Source organism: Artemia sp. Qi Xiang Cuo, chromosome 10, assembly GCF_049724085.1.
Source record: "Artemia sp. Qi Xiang Cuo chromosome 10, ASM4972408v1, whole genome shotgun sequence".
NCBI classification, from domain to species: domain Eukaryota; kingdom Metazoa; phylum Arthropoda; class Branchiopoda; order Anostraca; family Artemiidae; genus Artemia; species Artemia sp. Qi Xiang Cuo.
Genome location: NC_142803.1, coordinates 27,958,543 through 27,981,457, shown reverse-complemented (window position 1 = coordinate 27,981,457; position 22,915 = coordinate 27,958,543). Strand labels below are relative to the sequence as shown.

General features: G+C 36.8%; 2 protein-coding genes across 3 annotated transcripts in view; one reads left to right on the top strand and one right to left on the bottom strand.

Moving 5' to 3' along the window:
• Nucleotides 1-22,915, top strand: part of sl (small wing phospholipase C gamma 1) — a 159,130-nt gene that overhangs the window by 54,310 nt on the left and 81,905 nt on the right. The gene's annotated exons all lie outside the window — the stretch shown is intronic.
• LOC148947631 (uncharacterized) lies at nt 245-12,442 on the bottom strand. The gene is made up of 3 exons (XM_089095327.1): nt 12,371-12,442; nt 9,623-10,033; nt 245-363 (listed from the first exon to the last, which is right to left on the bottom strand). Exons 1-3 carry the CDS (start codon nt 12,440-12,442, stop codon nt 301-303), a joined length of 546 nt encoding a protein of 181 aa, XP_088951453.1. The 3' UTR covers nt 245-300.

Sequence of the window (22,915 nt, the reverse complement as noted above, 5' to 3'; positions counted from 1 at the left end):
TATTTTACCGCCTGAATTTGAATTATTGCTCCTCGTGCATCGTTACCGACTCCCCTCTTTATATTTTAAGCTAAGTTTTCAGGGGATAGATATGAAAGAAACCAGAAAAGGCTAGAATTAATTATGTTTGGCTCTTCAGAAAAAGTTCATGACCTCGGAAGACTTACGAATGAAATTGTAAAGCAAAACATCACTTCTACATATTCTAGTAATTTCCAAGGCAAGCCTTGTTTGAAAGAAAAACTATAACTATTTTTTATATTATAAAAACGTCTTTACAAAACTCAAGAAGATACGTGTTTAAGAAGACTCGTCTGTCGTCGGTGCGGGTGTTTGCTCTCTTTCTATCTTCACCAACTTCATCTGAAAGAAAAAGGTTTTTGGTTGAATAGCGCTGAACCCGCCGACTTGGAGGGAATAGAAGGGATTTCCCTGAGAACAGTTCAGGGCTAGTTAAATATGTAAAAGCTTAGGCAATTTAGGCCTAAAACTTGGGCTGGTGAGAAGGAGTAAGGAGTAGAGAAATAAGAGGTTTTTGGAGAAGAGTAAGACAAAGATCAATTTTTTGCCCCAAATCACTGCTATTATGTTGTACAGTACAATATAATAATTACAAGTGTGATGTATGCAATATAAAATATCCAGCTGTTAGAATTCTGATTTTTGAATTGAGCAATTTGAATTCTGATAATCATAACTTTGAAATATGACTTGATTTGTAATTCTTCAGCGCTGAAAAATAATTAGGATACAGGAGAAGGAGTGATTATCGAGACTCCGTTGTATGACCCGATATTTTCCAAAAATAATTCCAAAATTCCCTTTACTCCCTTTCTCCTAAATACACATTTCTAATCACAGTTCTGTGTAAAATTTTCTTGTCTCCCCATAGCATCTAAAGACGTTCACTTGATTTGAGTTCATGGTCAGAAAGTTTTATTTTTGACTCGCTTACCACATAAATAATATTTTTGATTTTTACTTTTGACTCATCTGTTTGTCACGTAAATTTATTTAATATTTGACCCATTTTTCGACCAGTTCCTAATGTTAAATTACTGCCCAAAAATTTTAATGTATGAACTCCCGATGACAGTGCACTAATACAACATCAAAATTCCCTCCTCTTGTATATTCCCCCCTGTATAAAAAACAAAACAAAAAAACAGAAAAAAACTTGGTTATTGGGAACAGCAAAAACTATAAAACAAATACTGTTATACAAGACTTGATCGCGCAGCGTTAAAAACGCTTGCCTGTGGCCGTGGTAACTGAGGTTCGAATCTTAGATAAGACAAATATTGTCTTAGAGAAGACTAGATACTTTTTAGTGTTAGGGAAGACTGAAAATCAAAAACAATAAATCTCAAATAAAGAAAAAAAAAACTTGTTTTCAAAATGGAATAAAAAGTAGAAAATTTTTCTCTCTCGAGAATCTATGAATCCAGGTGCACAAAATGGATTGGGATTTGCGTAACTATGTCTTTTTTAACTCGTTTTGATTTTTGCCATTATAACTTTGATCAGCTTTATAAAGATATAATTTTATGATAATTTTAATTATAAAAATTAATTTATATAATTTTATGTAAGGCCCAACCCGTTTTGTGCCCCTCGGTTTAACTTATATTCATAGGCTCTCGAGACAAAAATTGCTTTCTACTTTTTAGTCCATTTTGTACAAAAGTTTAAAAAAAAGTTACGTTTATTCTTGACTCTCAAACCATTATAAAAGCATTAAAAAAGGTGTTCGATTTTTAATGAAAAAGGCCTCCATTGCAGTTATCGAATGTCGTCACATAAAAAAAGAAGAAAAAAAATGTTGGTGAAGAATCAGCAAAAAATAAGCTAAGTAAATTGTACTGAACAGTCTATGAGGGTGTAGCTGCCCTGTGAAGCTGTAGTTATCGTTGCCAATAAACACAGTGTTGATGTTGAATTTTCATGAATGAAGAGAATTACCAGAAGCGTGCGTAGCTGTATAAGCCACATGTGGCTTGGTGCTGCAGTGGGTTGTTATTAGTAGTACTGATTTTGAAGGTTCAGCGTGGTAGTACTGACGAAATTGTGGTACTGCCCTAGAGCCTTCATAACTTTTAGATAGCGAACAGAAAAATATTTGAAAATCGTGGCTTTTTATGGATAGACCTAAATCATTATTATGGATCATTATGGATAGGCCACCATCATAAATCATTATAAAGCGTATAATAAAGGACAAATTGAGTTCGGCAATCGTAAATATTTCAGAATAAGGTACATTTAACTAAAAGTTCACTTTTCACCACAATAGGGATTTATGTTATAGGGATTTATGTAATAGGGATTATTCTACGCACTATTTAGGGATTTATGTATTTTCTTTCAGAAAATTGATGACTATGTCTTACCCTGAACCTCAACATCCTCAAATTGTTTCTTTTAGTGTTGCTTCATAAAAAGAAAAAAAGATTAAGAGCAAATAACCTTTGTGGGGATCAAATGTAGATGAAAAGCAGAAAATACTTCTTAACATTAATTCATTTTTTATTTCTAGTTTTTGAAAAATAATTGAAACTTCCAGGGCTCCAATCTTCAGAAATCCTCCTTTCTTTGTCAATTATATAATTACAGTTTCCTTGTAATTATATAATTCTTTTTAATTATATACTTAAAATAAATATCAATTCCAATTCCAGCTGTGCATTGAAAATATCGCTTCAAATATGGACGATTTAAATCTTACAATATTATTTTGTTGTCTGATATTGAAAAAAAATAATTTAAAAAAAAAAAAAAATACTGAAAAAATATGGAAAAAAAATAATTAAGTCAAACATAATTTTATAATGTACTGCTATTTAGAGGGGCCAAGGGAAGGAAAAATTAAGTATCGCGGCAAGTGAATAATTCATTAAATAATGCCTTTCAAAGTACTTCCAAAAAATATCATTTGAATAAGCCTTTTCTCTGCCTTCTACGACTAGGGGTTTGTAATGATTACCCCTGGAAAGAGTGCACGTTATGTTGTATTCTTATGTTGTAGGGTGCTCGCATCTCTCTTCATCTGGACAGGGAAGAATAGGGGAAATATATCATTTTACATTCAGAGTCGCTCTAATAGCATAGGAACGAGCGCCCTCGGTATCCATTCTTAACGCTTAGCGTAAACATAATTTTTCGACTGAAGGCATACTAGGTGCAAGGGTCCATCCAGGAATTTTTTTCGGGGGGGGGGTGTATTTTTTGGGAGAGGGTTAAAAATTTTTGTAAACGCATCAAAAATTTGTTTTGTATACAATTTTGCTGCGTTGTTACGAGTTGGACGAAAATTTATGCGGACGGGGGTCAAATCCCCACCCTCCCTGGATACGACCTTGTAGGTGATACATTTTTCCGCTTCTAAACCAATCTTAAATGTCTCTCGTGGAAAGTTAGGAAACGTAGACCTAAAAATTAAATTTTAGACTTTGAATCGTCCTCATATTCTCTTTGGATGGACTGGACAAAAAATAAGGGGGGGGGGGTAATGCAAAAACTCCTAATGTTTGAGGCTTTTTTGTGCCTGATACAATGTAAAAATGTCTGAGGCTAATACGACTGCCATACTAATTTTACGTTTTATTATACTATATCAGATAATTTAGTGTAACTTGACTGCCCTCTATGGAGAGGGGGGATTCAGCCCTTTATGTTCTCCGTACATGTGTCCTTATAACTCTCCTTGTTCAACTGTTTATGACCGTTGAAACTACTTTTTCAGGTCAAGATACTCAAGGTGTTCGTTTAAGAAGAAAACGTATTCCCTTTCCTTTCAAATTATCTGCTTGTTCAGGTGTTTCATGCCTTGTGCAAGGGTCAATTATCTTTGACCCTTGTCAGTGTTGTCAAATTTCTGAAAAGGCACTCTTCATTAAGATCAGGTGGAACTGCAAGGATAATAATTTATGAGCTGTGTAAAGTAGGAATACACTTATTTGAGTGGCCAGAAGAAAAGGCTGCTAGCTCGCGTATCATCTTATACACATTATAAGAAAATACATATTATACATTGAAAATTATTCTCTATTTTTTTTCAAACTACCTTCTATGTTGAGATCTTGAAATGTAAGTTTACTCCAAAGGGCAAAATGTTTTATTTTGGACTGGTGAACATTTTTATCTTTCGGGATAAATACATTATCCTTTGAATCTGAAATCCTTCTTTGAATCTGTAAAACCCTTTGAATCTGAAAACGTCACTATATGTAATCAAGCAAGTGCTAGTGAACTTCCCTCGTCAGAATTTTTTCAAAGAATTAAAAAGGTTACGCAAACTAATCCTTCTGAACTTGTTTTAACTGAAGATAATTTATTCTTCAAATCCAGTGGTAATGACACATTTTTAAAGATTGACAATGATGTCGAACTTACAAGCGGAGTAAGTTTCATGTTTTTAGCCGTTGTATAAATAATCTGTGCAAATACCCCCATGTTGATATCTGTAAACAATTTTCAAGTGGAAGATGCTTTGGCTGTGCAAAACATCATATCAAATTGCCCATTAAGAGTCGTAGTAGGTTCCACAAAACTGGGCTACCAAGAGGCGACCTAAATTCTGCTAATCCTACTAAATATTTTTTAGACCATCGCTCACACACAAGAAAGTCCACGAGCCATCCAGTCCTTACCAATCGAGTACCTATCCAGAGGATACCCCTGTCTCCATATGCCCTTTCCTCCCCCCTTCCTTCTTTTTCAAAGATAAACCCACCCACCCCTCCGGCTGCTTTCCAACATTTTCCTACCCTTCCATCTATCATTCCCCACCGCCTTGCGTACCCACTCAACGAGGACTCCTCGTACCATTCCCCTGCAAAAGTAACCTCCTCTCTCTTGATTCCTCCAGTTCACCCCAAACGCAACCGCTACTCAGTTACCGCTGTTTAGAGTCTCCGCTAGTACCTGCTCAATTAAATGCAATTGTATTTGAAAAAGATGGATTTGATCCCCCTATCCCTTGTTCTAGCTATCCAAGTTTAGCCCCCGTCAAGAATTCCACTAGAACCTCTGACCCCATCTGTGATATAAAAAAAAGTAAAGTGCAAAAACGGTACTTTCACAAGTCGCTTTCGATTCCCCAAACTTTTGTTGAACAATGCTGAAAGCCTTAACTTTGAAAAACTCAATGAATTAGACACCCTTTCTAAAATATATAGATTAGATGTAATCGCTATTACTCAAGTTCAAGCTCAAAATTTGCACATGTTAACAATTTTTCAAAGTTCATTAAATTCTGACAAGGAGACCACTCACTGAGTATGAGAAAAAGCACAGTTATATTTTTTGTCCATGGTACTTGTACTGAAGTTGAAAATGTGGTCCGAGCCTTGATGTTTTGGAGGATGAAACTGGGGTGTGTGTTCAACCTTAAATCTTGCCACATCCTTTCAGTTTAACTTCCCAGCATTGTTTTTATTACTCCTCTAATCAGAGATCCGCTGACAAAATAAATTTTATTGAAAAATTAAATTCAGTTTGATGAGTTTGTACTATCAAAATACCCAAATGCAGGAATTTTCCTGATGGGTGACGCAAACGATATAAGACTTGATTCTACATGTAATGCTTTTAATTTAAAACAGGTCTTTAATGTCCCAACTACAAAAGGCAATACTACTCTTGATTTAATTTGCACTAATCTTTCAAAGTTTTACAAACCCGTCTCCACTCTGCCCCCTCTAGGGGGTAGTTACCACTTTAGCCTTTTCCTATCTCCGCGGGCTAAAGTTAAACAGTCGTTTTCTATAACTGAAACCGCTTGTACACCTCTCAATGACTCAGGACTTTTCAATTTTGGCTCCTGGATTACTACTGAAAATTGGTCCACTATGTATCAGACAAATGACGTAGACTACATAGATTTGTCCCTCCTAAATCTATTGATGAGTAATTATGAATCCCATTTCCCTGAGAAATAATTTAAAACGTGTTCTACAGATAAGGCTTATGTTACTGAGTCTTTTAAAAAATTTATAAGAAAAAAAATCATTTTTTTCAAAGCAGGTCGTATTACTGAGCCTAATAGTCTAAGGAAGTTCCTAAAGAAAAGTAGATTCTAATTATGATAATAGTAAATTCAAAGATCTATGTTCTAACAAGCTCAAGCAATGGCACAGAAAAATTAAAGAAATTTGCGGGAAAAGTCCTTCCGAGGTTGATTTTTATCTCCCTGAACCCCCTAATAAGACTGCCAACGATTTAAACTTGTACCTTGCTTCCATCGTGCAAAGTCTCCCCCCTTTCACTGGCTCAAGTGAAGCCGTCCTGGCTAAGGTGGATGTGCGCTGGGTTGAGAATTATTTGTCCAAGGGGCACGGGTTTTATGCCTGGCGTTTCCAATTATTTGGTTTGGGACGCGGGTGAATGGTGTGACTCTGTAAGCTTAGCCAGAGTCGACCCAGCTCTAAATGGGTACCTGGAGAAATCTGGGGAAGGTAAGTAGGAAGAGTGTACGAAAGCACAGGACGGCTGGCCCCAGCCCCCCATCGCACTTCCTGGCTGAAGGGCCACGAAAAAGAGATCAGCACCTCCGGTTTGGACCTTAAGGGTCTAGTGCCATCATACTTACTTACTATACTCACTGGCTCAAGTCCAACTATTCCCCCAATCACTTCCTTTTCCTTTATTTCCCCCTCTGATGTTACAATCAAAGTAATAAAGATTAGAAAGTAGGGTATTTGTCACCTGTACATCTCACTTGACTTGATTAAGACCTTTTTAGAAAAAACTGCCAACCTTTTTTTAAATATTTTCCACCAAATCACATAGTTTGGTAAATTCCTAAGTTGTTGGATACAAGGTTTTATAACACCTGTCCGAAAAAATGCACCAGTCTGACTTTCACCAATATTCACCTCATTACCCTCACTTCAGTTTTCTCAAACTTTATGGAAGTTTCCTCTGTGACTGCCTTTGTAGTATTATTTTTCCATGTGCGTACACCTAGCTGTTAGGTAATTGGAGGAAAACTTCTATCAGCCATTACCTTGTGCATTTAATACTTACAGTTGTAGGTAATCTTGACAAACCAAGTGTTTGGCTAAACCTTGTTTTAGTTGATTTCCAAAAAGCTTTTGACCTGGTTGACCGCACAATCCTAATTCGTTCACTACTGGTTAACTTTGAACTTGATCCTCTGTTAGTAAATATTGCTATATCGTTTCTTTCGAATAGATCTCAAGTTGTTAAATACAAAAATATTTTCTCCAACCCCCTCCCTATATATTGTGGAACTCCTCAAGGAACCTTATTGGGACCACTTTTATTTCTAGTCATGATTAACGATATTGGTTGGGATTTTCCCCAAAGGTGAATATACGTGGATGACTTGTCGATCCTTGAAGTATGTCACAGGAATACTAGAAGCGACCCCCTCGAAGTCCTAACCCACATTTCGGATGAAGCTAAGAACCTAAATATGAAAGTAAATTCCACCAAATAAAATATAATGACGATAAATTTTTTAAAATCCACACCCACTTTCCTTGACCCTATCCCACCCGAAATGCTTGTGAAAAATGTTAAACTCCTTGGTGTCACAATTTCAAATAATCTTTAATGGGACATGCATGTTTCTAATATTGTTAAACAAGCAAACGTTTCATTATCTATGTTAAAAATTTTAAACAAATTTAATTGCCCTAAGCTGCAGTCCCTCCGTGTTTATTTATCATTTATCGGCCGCTATTAGAATATGCGTGTCCGGTCTGACATTCACATCTTTCAAGGGAGCTTAGTGACAAAATTTAGTCGGTCCAAAAGCGTTCGCTCAGGATCATCTACAAAGAGAGCAAAATTCCATACTCCTTCCTCCTTAAATCTGCAGGTATTGCTAAGCTATAAAAAAGGAGAGCACAAATTTATTCGTGCTTTGCTAAATCCGCAATATCTAATCCTTGTACTGAGGACATCTTTCCTGATTTACATGACCCCATTAGACCCCATCTCCCTCGCTTAGCTTCCTTGGCAATTCCAACATATTCACCTATCCATACCGTTACTGAGAGGTTCCGGAAAAGTTTTTTCCCCTTTATTTTGGAGCGCCTAAATAATTCCTGAACTATGCTCTGTACCAAAATTAACTCCTCCCTCCCTTATTTCAGTTGTTGTGTATGTTCACAATGATCATGCGTCATTTTTTTGCTCTTTATCTTTGTCCCTTTCATTTCCCCTTTTTTATACTTATTTATGTTAAATATCTTTCCTGACCTTTAATTTTAATTTTTTTTCCCTTTAATTGTAAATATCTCTTTTGACAACTAATTTGGCTTGATTTTAAGTGTTTTTTTTTTTTATTTTATGTATTTGACCTTGAACACGATTTCGGCAATGTTTTTTTTCTTGACTGTGATTTCATTTTATCCCCCACCCCTTCTTCTATTTTTCTGTTTCTATTCTAGCCATTTGTTAAATTCTTATCGAACATTTTTATGCTTGATTGGTGTTTCTTTTCTTGCTGTATTATTTGTTTCTTCGTTTTGCTTTGTCTATTTCTTTTTGACATATGAAGCGAATTCGGCTCTATTAGAGCTTGTGATAGCCTTTGAAAAATAAATATTATCTTATCTTATCATCCCAAAGGAGAGTAGCGCATGAGTGGGGTCATGAATATGAGAAAAATTATTTTGCTGGTCCTTTATATCTTGCTATAGTGACCCATAATAAGAAGGATTTGTTAACTCTATGTATAACCTTTTCTGAAAAGAACGATGCCTTTTTGATAGGAATTTATTTTAGCTGCGTACAAGTTTCAACATCTTGATTCCCTAGTTATTCGACAGTTGAGCAAAACTTCTTTGGATAGAGTGCCTAATGAATACACAAGAGAATGCTACGAATTCGGCAGAGAATACCTAAACTTATACATTCTCTCTGTTTGTTGGCTCGTTTCCAAATGTAGCCAAAACTATTACGCATTCAACTTTGAACGTGTGTGAACGACACTGCACCAGGGTTGCCACGCGGTGGAAAAAAACACTAGATTTTAGTGATTTTTTGGATGATTTAGTAATTTTTAGTAATTTTCTTTAATAATTTAGTGATTTATGTGCTGATTTAATGATTTTTAAGGCAATATAAAATCACTAGAAATAGTTATAAATCACTAGGAGTGGCAACCCTGCTTTGAACCACTATCTTTAAATCCTTAATGCTAACCTTATACGAGGAATCGTTTTCTTTCCCTTAGACTCCTATTGAGGATTGCAGGTGCGTGTTTCACTATTTTTTTGTGAGGTTCTTGCCCGCGAGGAGGTTCGTCTCCTCGACATTGTCGGTTTTTGTGAATGATTTCATTCACATGTGCACAACTTTGTCATTACAAAAAGTTTTTGTAGCAACATTTTATAACCCGATCATTATTGTGGCATGATCCTCCACGTCTATTTTAAGACTGGACAGATGGCTTAAGCCCCCCCCCCTCCTAACTAGAAGACCAAGAACGTTTAAAAAGCGGAAAGTTGCATATTAGTCAGGAAAAATATCCCATATCTTTAGCAAAAACAACAATAACAAAGCTTTTGCCCCTCTGGACATTTTAAGCCCCCTCCTCCTGAAAAATTACTGTGGTGACCATTACGTTGCATGATTATTTTTCGCTTACCTTAGGTTTTATTTTATCTGTTTTCCCTTGTGTAGACTTGGGTGAAGCTGGTGATATTTTGAATTGCATTTTCTGTCCTTTTGGTATGAAGACGTCGTCAGTCGCTACAACTGTTACGCCTTGATCTGAATCAAAATGATCATTCATTCTGAATGAACCTTGATCAGTATTTAGTGGGCTTAGTCCTCTTGGGTATGTTATCATTGGACCCAAGTAGGAATAAGCTTGCTGGTTGTTATAACGACCGTATACAATGTTTGCTGCTTGTGTTCTCAGTTCGTCAATGGCGCGTGGAGGAATGGCCACATAGTAGTTTGAATAAATTGCGGGGTCGAATGGCCGGCTCCCGGAGATCCATGGTGGGATCGGTGCAGTAAGAACGCTGCTTGCTAGCAAGAGTGTCAGTAAGACCTAAAAAATTAGTAAACATAATATGAAATATAAATGAAATGTAAAATAAAATAAATAAATATGTATAAATATATAACAAGTATAATATAAAATAAGTTGTATGAAAAGGAAAAGTTCAAGATCAAATACTTATGGGAAAAAGATTCTGCTGCTTGTACATATTAGCTCGCCCTTTGTATAATTAAATAAAAAAAACAAAACAATTTTGTTCAACTGAAAGTAAGGAGCAACATTAAAATAGAAATTGTTTCGTATATGAAAGGGGCAGCCCCCTCCTAAATACTTCGATCTTTATGCTAAAGTTTGACCATTTGTCACAACTCTGCTTTTAAAGTAATAAAACACTTTAACGTAAAGAGCGAGGTATTGAGGAGGGGGCAGCCTTTGACTTTTCGACTTTTACTTCATTCTTTGACTTTTAGGGAGTGTTTCCCCCCTTTTTCTAAAATCAGGCAAATTTTAACATATAAATAATTTGCAATGTTGGGTATTCATCAATAAAAAATAATTTTAAGAATAAACCAACGAGTGAAAAATCAGAAAGCACAAACCAATTCGCAATGTATGCAAGGGGTTTCTTGCTTTCCACCGCCTGGTGTAAATCCTGGAACACCTTATGTGCCGCATGATTTCCGCCACGCGTTGCACTGTCCGCACAACGCTTTGCACACTTTTACCACGTTGTTACGCGCCCCCTGGTGTAAATGATTTCTGAAAGTTGGTATCCCCTTGAATGCAGGTGTCATATGAAATTTCATCTTAATTTATGGTAATCCTGCATTTATCTCTCTGATAAGGAAACACTATAATAACAAATTAGTAGTAACATTCAATTCCGGAATTCAACACGCTTCCAAATATAAAAAATGACTGTTTACCCCCCCCCCCATCCCTCCTCTCCTAATGGGGCCATATTAAAGAACTTCTCAAGAAAACTGTATACTATGAAATTTCTTACTTTAAAATATATCGAAAATTTCTATTAAGTATGCTTTCAGGATTCTTCCCATCTTAATCCACGTTTTCTCCAGTTTTATGTATAGCCTAGGGGTATATCTGGCATCAGTAGGGAATATTATATTTGGAAATAATATTGAATGGGGAATTAAGTGGTACCACTCTTCTGTTATTATAGCGTTTCCTTCTAAGGAGGAATCATGGTTCAAAATTACCTTATTATTTATTATTGTAATTTTTGCCATATATTTGTTCCCATTCTATTTTATCTGCACTATACTGGGGAATGAACTAAATTTACATCATTATTACATCATTAATTTACATCATTAATTTCCATACTAATTTACATACTAATGATTATTAATTTACGTTAATTTATCATTAATTTACATACTAAATTTACATAATTATTTTCAGGCAGTTTCCAAATATAAAGACTGCTGACCTGTTGTCTCCCCTTGATCGGTTTAGGTATAGCTCTTGGACCTTGGCTATGCCCAAAATATTTCTAATTTAAGTTGGCATTATTTCGCATAGCCAACTGTTGATGAGAAATAAGTGCAAAAAATAATGTAAATCAACATTAATAGCAAAGTTTTGTATATAGTCTAGAGTTATATCGGTCCCCATTTTCTTTTTTATGACGCAATCGTCATGGCAGGGATCATTATATTTGGAAACAGGGTGTCCTGTAGCACGAAAGTGCTATTATAGAACTATTTCATCATGTGTTGCACGTGCTCAGGGTTGCGTAAATAGTGCTAAAATAGCACTATTAGCGTCAATTTTTTTACTATAGCACCGAAAATCGCTGTGTAGCACACACACTTGGGCAATTGTAGTACTCAGGAACTGACCATGGTGGCCACCCTGTTTGGAAACAGCGTTGAATACAGAATCGAATAGTATTACTCTTTCGTTATATAGTGTTTTAATTCAGAAGAGGCCATGAACAAGAGTGTTAAGGTCCATTCATAATGAGATTCCACTGATACCAAGATTTCGCTAGCGCTAATTTAAGCCAATCAGAATTTTTCTACGAATTTTCCGATTTTCATCAGCCAATCAGAAAATCCTTGGAAAATTCTAATTGGCTCAAACTAGTTCTAGATAAATCCTAATATTAGTAACTCCTCATTATGAATGGGCCTTTACCAATTACTGAGTCGTAATCATTTTAGTACCGAACATGGCGACCAATAAAAAGTTAAGAGTTTTCTGTTAGAAGACTGCAAACATTTACTGTGTCCCATGGTGACCCGCTAAATTTGCTAACGTGTGAAAGAGTTAAACAATAGTCTTCACATTATTTTTAAGCAGACAATTTTTTAATTGTTTGACTTAAAATATTCATAAATCTCATTTATTTTTACAAACCTTTTTAAATGCAATGTTAATGCTATCCATCGTCTTCAAATTTCCTTTATATACTGAAAGGCATTCTATCATGAAGACTAATTTATATGCCGCCGATGATCTAGTTTACCATCAGAATTCTAACGATTTATATCTAATTCGGTTTAGTTTACAAAACCACAGGTCCACAACAACTTTCTTATCTACGAAGGGTATTAACCCTTTGGAAAAGCGGCTGGCTTAAAATTCACAGTAGTCTGGATTTTCTTTCTTTTTTTCTCTTTGTTTTTTGTCTCTTAGTTGGTTAGGTTAGTTATGGGAAACCCAACATTTTTATACGTTATTTACATTATAGTTTCTTTGATGCGTAATTGTTTTTAAATCTTCCGATTGTTTCTTTGGCTACTATTTAATTTCGTAACGTTATAACGTTATAAGAACTGCTAAGAATTTTAAGTGGTTCTATCCTTTCAATAAATAAATTTCAATATATAATGATGTTATATATATGGTACTTGTGCATTATATCTAACACACCGCTATATACGAAAGAAGTCAGGTTTTGTTAGTGCTAATGAAATAAAGTAAAATAGGATGAAAATATGATAATTTAGAAACAAATTTGAGCTATATATCTGCACATTAGGGGGCGGGGGTAAAAATAAAAAAAATTGCTATTGAAGTATAAATGAAACTTAAAACGAACAGAAATTAAATAAACAATCAATGCAAACAAACATACAATAGATATTAATGTAAATGAATAAATAAATCTTAAAACGAGTGAAACTTAAATTGAATATGCAAATCAAGCTTGAAACGAGCAAAAATTAGTACAAACAAGGGTTTGGGTATCGCCTCCTTCTCTCACTGTAAAAGTCTAAAACCTACTGCAAAAAAACATACAATAGATACGAGATTTAGATTACGAGATTACGAGACTTAATCTCGTATTAAGATTTTAGATAAAAGTCTAAAACCTACTGCGTAATTGGCACTTTACTGAAGACGAATCTTAAGCTAAATATTTTCTTTTGTAATTAGTGTTGAATATAAACATTACAATTATAGAAACATTCGAAAATGATTAGATTTAAACAACTAATATTACTATACATAAAATATTCAGTTTACCTCTTTCCAGACTTGTTCAAGACGAATATAATTTCTCTACAAAGAGAGTTTGAAAACCAAAAGCCTACTGCGTCATTGGCGCTTCACTGAAAACGCTTTTTATTACAAATACTTTCTTTTCAAGTTCTTACAGCATTGGAAATAAAATTAGAGTGAAATAAACTATTGAACAGATAGATCTTTCAACAGCTAATATCATTATATATCAAATATTCAATTTGATGTTGTGTATACTTTACAAGACTGTTCAAGACGCATATAGTTTTCAGAAAAGCGCCAATGACGCAGCAGGTTTTAGACTTTTACAGTGACAGAAGGAGGCGATACCCAAACTCTTGCTTGTACTGATTTTTGATCGTTTTAAGCTTGATTTGAATATTCAATTTAAGTTTCACTCGTTTTAAGATTTATTTATTCATTTACATTAATATCTATTGTATGTTTGTTTGCACTGATTGTTTATTTAATTGTTCGTTTTAAGTTTCATTTATACTTCAATAGCAAAATATTTTTTTTCATTTTAAGCTTCATTTTCATATTCAATCTAAGTACTACTCGCTTTAAGATCTATTGATTAATTTATATTATTACTTGTTGTATGTTATTTCCTATGATTGTTTATTTAATTTCTGTACGTTTTGGGTTTCATTTATTCTTTAATAGTAATTTCTGGTCGTTTTTTTTTTTAATTTTAAAAGGTATTTGTATATGCTGAGCTTAAATTTAAAATGGCCTTTACTTTTCTTTTAAACACTTATTTTCGGAAAGTTTTTTTAGATTAATTTTTGTTCGTTTTTGATTGCAAAAAGTTTCAAGTTTTTAAAAATTCCTTATTTCAAAATCAAAAAAAAAAACCCAAATATTCATCAGAGTATCAAAACCTGTATCAAAGTAACAATATCAAGGTGAAAAAAGTTTGCCCCCTTTGAAATGAGCCCCCTTTGAAGTTTATACGACGACCCCTTTTATATGACGTGCGTCTGGGAAAAGAATAAATGGAGTGTGGGGGAGGCTAGCTGCCCACCGATCACACTCTTAAAAAGTGAATTACAACTTACAATTTCCAATGAAATGAGCCCTCGATGAATTTTATACGAGCATCTCTTCCATAACAACCATACATCCCCATAGGGAATAACTTACAACGCCTACCCTCGGGCCCTGGGGGGCTGTGTCGACACCAGAGTTTTTGTTATCTGAACTTTGAACTATTTTTAACAAAATGTCTATCTCAAAATTCTTATCTGATGCATTTAGGGCGTGGAGGGGGGAGGGGCTAGTTGCCCTCCGGTCTCATTTGACTCTTAAAAAGTGAACGAGAAATTTTAGTTTCCAATGAAATGAACCCTCTCCGAAATTTATGCAAGCATCCCTTCCATAAAAACGATATATGCCCCTAGAGCATTACTTAAAACGCCTGCCTCCGGGCCATGGGGGTTGCGTTGACAAAGGAGTTTTTCTTGTCTGACCTTTGAATTATTTTGAATGAAATGGCTATTTTAAAAATTTTATCAGATAGGCTTGGGAAAAAAAGGGTGTGTGTGTGTGGGGGGGGGGGCTAGTTGCCCTCGGATATATTTTGACTCTTAAAAAGTGAACTTAAACTTCCAATTTCCAATCAAATGAGCCCTCTGAAATTCATACGAGCATCCCTTTCATAAGAACCATACACGCCCCCAGGACAACACCTACAACGCCTACCCCCTGGGTCCTGGGGGGTTGTGTTGACACCGGAGTTTTTTTTTATCTAATTTTTGAACAATTTTTAAAAAGCTGGCTATCTCAAAAGTTGTAGTGGATGGGTTTGGGGAAAAAGAGCATGGAGGAGGGGCTAATTGCCCTTAAATCTCTTGACTCTTGAAAAGTGAACTAGAACTTTCAATTTCCAATCGAATGAGCCCTCTATGAAGTTTATACGACGACCCCTTCTATATGAAGAGCGTCTGGGAAAAAATAAATGGAGTGTGGGGGGAGGCTAGCTGCCCACCGATCACTTTTTATTCTTAAAAAGTGACTTACAAATTTCAATTTCCAATCAAATGAGCCCTCTATGAAGTTAATACGAGCATCCCTTCCATACCAACCTTATATGCCCCCCGGGAACAACTTACAACGCCTATCCCCGGGCCCTGGAGGGCTGTGTCGACACCGGAGTTTTTTTATCTGAACTTTGAACTATTTTTAACAAAATATCTACCTAAAAATTTTTATCTGATGCATTTAGGGCGTGGAGGGGGGGGGGCGGGGCTACTTGCCCTCCAATCTCTTTTGACTCTTAAAAAGTGAACGAGAAATTTATTTCCAATCAAATGAACCCTCTCCGAAGTTAATACAAGCATCCCTTCCATAAAAATAATATATACCCCCAGAGCATTACTTACAACGCCTGCCTCCGGGCCATGGGGGGTTGCATCGACACAGGAGTTTTTCTTTTCTGACCTTTGAATTATTTTTAATTAAATGGCTATTTTTAAAATTTTTTCGGATAGGCTTGGGGAATAAGGGGTGTGGGGGGGGGGGGCTAGTTGCCCTTGGATATCTTTTGACTCTTAAAAAGTGAACTAAAACTTTCAATTTACAATAAAATGAGCCAATAAAACTTCTCTCATAAAATGAGAGAAGTTTATACGAGCATCCCTTTCATAAGAGCCATACACGTTCCCAGGACAACACTTACAACGCCTAACCCCTGGAACCGGTGTAGTAATTCCGACACAGCAGTTTTTTGTTATCAAATTTTTGAAAAATTTTAAAAAACTGACCATCTCAAAATTTGTAGCGGATGGGTTTGGGGAAAAAAGGGCATGGGGGCGGGGGCTAGTTGTCCATAAATCTCCTGACTCTTAAAAATAGAACTAGAACTTTCAGTTTCCAATCAAATGAGCCCTCTATAAAATTTATACGAGCATCTTTTCATAAGAACCATACATGCCCTTAGGGCATAACTTAGAACGCCTTCTCCCGGGCCCTGGGGGGTTTTATTGACACCGGAGTTATACTTATCCAACCTTTGAACTACTTTTATTTTCAACAAAATATCTATCTCAAAATTTTCATCAGATGGGTTTGGAAAAAGAAGTGGGGCTCAAAAGCCTTCTGTCTTCCCAAGGACAGAACATAATTTGCAATTTAGTGAGAAAATATGATTGTTTTTACCTTAATAAGTTTAAACAGTTAAAAAATATTAACATTTTGATTATTAAATATCAGTATATGTATATTAAACTGACAATTCACATTCATTTGTATTTTTTTCCGTAAAGTGTAAATTATGTTCTGGCCTTGGGAAGGCATTGGGGTTTTGAGCCCAACTCATGTTAATTTATGCTCGTTTTGAGTTTGACTCGGTTATTTATTGTAATCTATGTTCGTTTTGGGTTTCATTTATTTATCGATGCTGATTTGTGGTAGTTTCACGCTAGGTAGGTAAGTTTTTTTAATTAATTTCTTTTTGTTTTATATTGACATAGTCTTTTCAGGGAAAACGAAAATAATACTTTAAATGTTTTCGTTTTTTGTAAGACTTTATGGTTTGGACTGCTATTTATATGCTGGAGAATTTTTTTTTTTTTAGCAATTTTAACATCATACCCCCTTTTAAAAAGCCGGACACTAACAACAGTATTTAATTTAATTTCATACCATGTATAGTTGACCTGAAATGGAAAACTTGATACCATTCCCAAAAAAAAATCTGTTTACTTTCTTGGATAGCTTGGATACACTTACGCTATTTTGATTTGGTTAAATTTCAAGAGCAGAAGTAGCCCCAAAAGTTTGAACATAATACCCTCAGTCGTTCTTGGGACACTGCTGAGATGTCTTATTGGGAATTAGCATTAACACAGTGCATTTTGATTTAATCTTAAGGCAACATTTAGTTTCTAAACATAATGGGCAAGTGGGAGGGTGAGCATGGGAGGGCGGTTAGTTGACCTCAAATCCCTTTTGGCCATTAAAAAGAGCACTAGCCCTTATTATTTTCAATCGAATGAGCCTTTTTTGAGGTTCTTACGACAACTCCTTCGATACGAAGTGCCCTGGTCTAAACAAAAAAATTAAAATAATAATACATTGTACCCAGATCGATCTTTACCATAAAAATGTCAAGCCTTCTAATCACTTTCGACTATTAAAAAGGGCACTAGGCCTTATGATTTCCGTTCGAATGAGCCCTTTTTAAGTTTCTACGACAACGCTTTCTATGTACGCCTTATATGCCCCCAGGGCATAACTTACAACCCTTGCCCTGAGGGCTGTGAGGGGGCTGTCACTCTCAAAGATATAATTTCCAGACCTCTCAACTACATTAAACAAAATGGCTATCTCAAAATTTTGATTGGATGTGTTTGGGGAAGTTGTGAGTGTGAGAGGGGGGCTAGTTGCCCTGCAATAACTTTTAACTATTAAAAAGGGCACTATCCCTTTCAATTTCCAACCAAATCAGCCCTTTTTCAAGTTTCAATGACAAAGCTTTCAATAAAAACCTTATATGCCCCCAGGGAATAACTTGTAACCCTTGCCCTGAGGACTCTCAGGGGGAGGGGTCGTCATCCTCAAAAATCTAATTTCCAGAACTTACAACTACATTGAACAAAATGGCTATCTCAAAATTTTTATTGGATGTGTTTGGATAAATGGTGGTTGTGAGAGGGGAGTTAGTTGCCCTCCAATCACTTTTGACTATTAAAAATGACACTAGCCCTTTGAATATTCAATCGAATGAGCCCTTTTCCGAGTTCCTAAGACAAAGCTTTCAATGAAAATGTTATATGCCCCCAGGGTATAACTTATAACCCTTGCCCTGAAGACTGTGGGGGGAGTGTCCTGCTCAAAAGTATAATTTCCATATATTTCAACTACGTTGAACAAAATGGCTATTTCAAAATTTGATTGGATGTGTTTGGGGAAATGGTGGGCGTGGAAGGGGTGTTAGTTGCCTTCCTATCACCTTCGACTATTAAAAAGGGCAATAGCCATTTCAATTTCCAATCGAATGAGCTCTTTTTGAAGTTTCTACGACAACGCTTTCTAAAAGAACCTTATATGCCCCCAGGGCATAACTTACAACCCTTGCCCTAAGGAATGTGGGGGGGGGTTGTCATCGTTAAAGACCTAATTTCTAGAACTTTCAACTACGTTGAACAAATTGTCTATCTCAAAATTTTGATTGGACGTGTTGGGGAAAAAGGTGAGTGTGAGAGGGGGGTTACTTGCCCTCTAATCACTTTCGACTATTTAAAGGGCACTAGCCCTTTGAATTTCCAATCGAATGAGCATTTTTTGAAGTTTCTACGACAACACTGTCTATAAGAACTTTATATTCCCCCAGGGCATAACTTACAGCTCTTGCCCTGAGAGCTGTGGGAGAGTGTCCTCAAAGACATAATTTCTATCTGGAAATCAACTACGCTGAAGAAAATGGCTATCTCAAAATTTTGATTGGATGTGTTTCGGGGAATGCTGGGCGTGGAAGGGGTGTTAGTTGCCTTCCGATCACTTTCGACTATTAAAAAGGGCACAAGCCACTCCAATATCTAATTGAATGAGCCCTTTTCGAAGTTTCTACGACAACTTCTTTTATACAAAGTGCCCTGGTCTAAAGGTTAAGAAATAAATAAATAACACGTTGTGCCAACATCGTTCTTATATGCCTCCAGGGCATAACTTAAAACCCTTGCGCTGAGGGCTGGGGGGAGTGTTCTTCTCAAAAATATAATTTATATCTAGAAATCAACTACGCTGAACAAAATGGCTTTCTCAAAATTTTGTTTGGATGTGTTTGGGGAAATGGTGGGCGTGGAAGGGGTGTTAGTTGTCTTCCAATCACTTTGGACTACTAAAAAGGGCACTAGCCGTTCCAATTTCAAATCGAATGAGCCTTTTTCCAAGTTTCTACGACAACTCCTTGGATACGAAGTGCCCTGGTATGAAAAAAAAAAAATTCATTGTGTCAACATCATTCTTTACTTAGGCAGCGCGATTGCGCCGCCTATGATTATTTATTATTTATTTTTTCCCAGAGGCACTTCATACGGAAGGGGTCGTCGTAGAAAGTTCAAAGGGGGTTCATTCGATTGGAAATCGAGAATTCTAGTGCCCTTTCTAAGGGTCAAAAGTGATTGAAAAGCAACTAACACCCCTTCCACGCCCACCAGTTCCCCTAAACACATCCAAGCCAAATTTTGAAATAGCCATTTTGTTCAGCGTAGTTGATTTCCAGATGAAAATTATGTTTTTGAGGAGGACACTTCCCCACAGCCCTCAGGGCAAGGGTTATAAGTTATGCTCTGGGGGCATATAAGGTTTTTATAGAAGCTTTGTCGTAGAAACTTCAAAAAGGACTCATTCAATTGGAAATTCAAAGGGCTAGTGCCCTTTTTAATAGTCGAAAATGATTGGAGGGAAACTAACCCCCCTCTCATCCTCACTTTTCCCCCGAACACATTCAATCAAAATTTTGAGATAACCATTTTGTTCAACGTAGTTAAAAATTCAGTAAATTAGATCTTTGAGGATAACAACCCCACCCCCCCCCACCCCAAGGGTTGTAAGTTGTGCCCTGGGGTTATATAAGGTTTTTATAGAAAGCGTTGTCGTAGAAACTTCAGAAACGGTTCATTCGATTGGAAATTTAAATGGCCAGTTCCCTTTTTAATAGTCAAAAGTGGTTGAAAGGTAACTAACACCCCTTCCACGCCCACCATTTCTCCAAACACACCCAATCAAAATTTGTATATAGCCATTTTGTTCAACGTAGTTGAAAGTTCTGGAAATTATATGTTTGAGCAGGACACTCCTCCAACAGTCTTAGGGGCAACGGTTATTAGCTATTCCCTAGGGGCATATATGGTTCTTATGGAAGGAATGCTCGTATAAACTTCAGAGAGGGCTCATTTGATTGGAAATAAAAATTTCTAGTTCATCTTTTAAGCATCAAAAGATATTGGAGGGTAACCAGCTCCCCCACCCAAAACCCTTTTTTCCCAAATGCATCCAATACAAATTCTAAGATAGCTATTTTATTAAAAATAGTTCAAAGATCACATAAAAAAAACTCCGGTGTCGACACAACCCTCCAGGACCTGGGGACAGAGGTTGTACGTCATGCCCTTGGGGCATATATGGTTCGTATGGAAGGGATGCTCGTATAAACTACAAAGAGGGCTCATTTGATTGGAAATTGAAAGTTTTAGTTAACTTTTTAAGAGCCAAAAGAGATTGGAGGGCACCTAGCCCCCCCCTGCCACGCCCTTTTTTCCTCAAACCCATCCGATAAGAACCTTGAGATAGCCTTTTTTAAGAATAGTTCAAAGACCATATAACGAAAACTCCGGGGTCGACAGAGACCCCCAGGGCCCGAGGGCAGGTGTTCTAGGTTATGCCCTGGGGAAATTTATGGTTCCTATGCAAGATATAGTTGTGAATACTTCAGAGAGGGCTAACTTGATTGAAAGTTGAGAGATCTAGTTCAGTTTTTTAGGGTCAAAAGAGATTGGAGGGTAACTATCCCCCCACGTCCCTTTTTCCCCAAATGCATCCAATAAAAATTTTGAGATAGCAATAAAGTTTAAAGTTTCTCAAAATTCAGATAACAAAACTCAGGTGTCGTCACAACCCCCCAGTGTCAGGGGGCATGCGTTGTAAGTTATGCCCCGGGGCATATATGGTTCGTAAGAAAGGTATGCTCGTATAAACTTCAGAGAGGGCTTATTTGATTGGATATTGAAAGTCCGAGCTCACTTTTTAATAGTCAAAAGAGATCAGAGGGCAGCTAGCACCCCCACGCCCTTTTTGCCCAAACCCAGCCGCTACAAATTTTGAGATAGCCAGTTTTTTGGAAATTGTTGAAAAATTAGATAACAAAAACTACCCCCAGGGCCCGGGGGATAGGCGTTTTAAGTGTTATCCTGGGGACGTATATGGTTCTTATGAAAGGGATGCTCGTATAAACTTCAGAGAGGGCTCCCCCCCACGCCTTCTTTTTCCAAACCCATCTGATGCAAATTTTTAGATAGGCATTTTGTTAAAAATAATTCAAAAGTCGGATAAGAATAACTCCGGTGCCAATACAACCCCTCAGGGCTCAGGGGAAGGCGTTCTAAGTCATGCCTTAAGGGCATGTATGGTTCTTATGAAAGGAATGCTCATATAAACTTGATAGAGGGCTCATTGGATTGGAAATTGAAAGTTCTAGTTCACTTTTTAAGAGTCAAGAGAGTTAAGGTCAACTAGCCCCCCCCCCCCACGCCCTTTTTTCCCCAAACCCATCTGCTACAAATTTGGAGATAGCCAGTTTTTTGGAAATTGTTCAAAAATTAGATAACAAAACTCCCCCAGGGCCCGGGGGATAGGCGTTGCAAGTGTTGTCCTCGGGGTGTATTTGGTTATTATGAAAGGGATGCTCGTATAAACTTCAGAGAGGGCTCATTTGATTGGAAATTGAAAGTTTTAGTTCAATTTATGAGTCAAAAGATATCCGAGGGCAACTAGCCCTCCACACACACCCTTTTTTCCCCAAGCCCATCCGATAATTTTTTTATGATAGCCATTTCATTAAAAATAGTTCAAAGGTCAGATAAGAAAAAATCCTGTGTCGACGCAACCCCCAGGGTCCGGCGGCAGTTGTTATCAGTAATGCTCTAGGGGCATATATAGTTCTTATGGAAGGGATGCTCGTGTAAACTTCGGAGAGGGATCACTTGATTGGAAATTGGAAGTTTTTGTACACTTTTTGACAGTCAACAGAGATCGGAGGGCAACTAGTCCCCCCTTCACGCCGTAAATGCATAAAGTACAATTTTTGAGATAGACATTTTGTTAAAAATAGTTAAAAGTTCAGATAACAAAAAACTCCGGTGTCGACACAGCCCCCCCCCCCGGGCCCGGGGGTAGGCGTTGTAAGTTATGCCGCTTGGGGCATATGTGGTTGTCATGGAAGGCATGCTCGTATAAACTTCATAGAGCTCATTTGATTGGAAATTGAAAGTTATAATTCACTTTTTAAGAGTCAAAAGTGATTGGAGGGCAGCTAGGTTCCCCCTCCCTCCCCACACTCCATTTATTTTTTTCCCAGGGGCACTTCATATGGAAGGGGTCGTCGCATAAACTTCAGAGCGGGCACATTCGATTGGAAATCGAGAGTTCTAGTGCACCTTTCAAGAGCTAAAAGTGATCGGAGGGCAACTAGTCCCCCCAAGACCTTTTTTTCCCCAAATACATCTGATAAAAAATTTTAGGTAGCCATTTTGTTAAAAATAGTTCAAAGATTATATAACAAACACTTCTTTACGTATGACCATTTCGTTAAAAATAGTTCAAGCGTCAGATAAGAAAAATTCCTGTGTCGACCCCCCCCCCCCGGGCCCGGGGCAGGCGGTGCTAGTATTGTTCTGGGGGAATATATGGTTCTTATGGAAGGTATGCTCGTAT

What these genes read in the sequence shown, in the direction of transcription:
- LOC148947631 (XM_089095327.1), bottom strand. Translation starts at nt 12,442, where the DNA reads ATGATAGAATGCCTTTCAGTATATAAAGGAAATTTGAAGACGATGGAT. An exon ending in TTAACATTGCATTTAAAAAG is followed by an intron (nt 10,034 to 12,370) that starts GTTTGTAAAAAT and finishes CTAATTTTTTAG; the next exon opens with GTCTTACTGACACTCTTGCT. An exon ending in CAGATAAAATAAAACCTAAG is followed by an intron (nt 364 to 9,622) that starts GTAAGCGAAAAA and finishes TTTTTCTTTCAG; the next exon opens with ATGAAGTTGGTGAAGATAGA.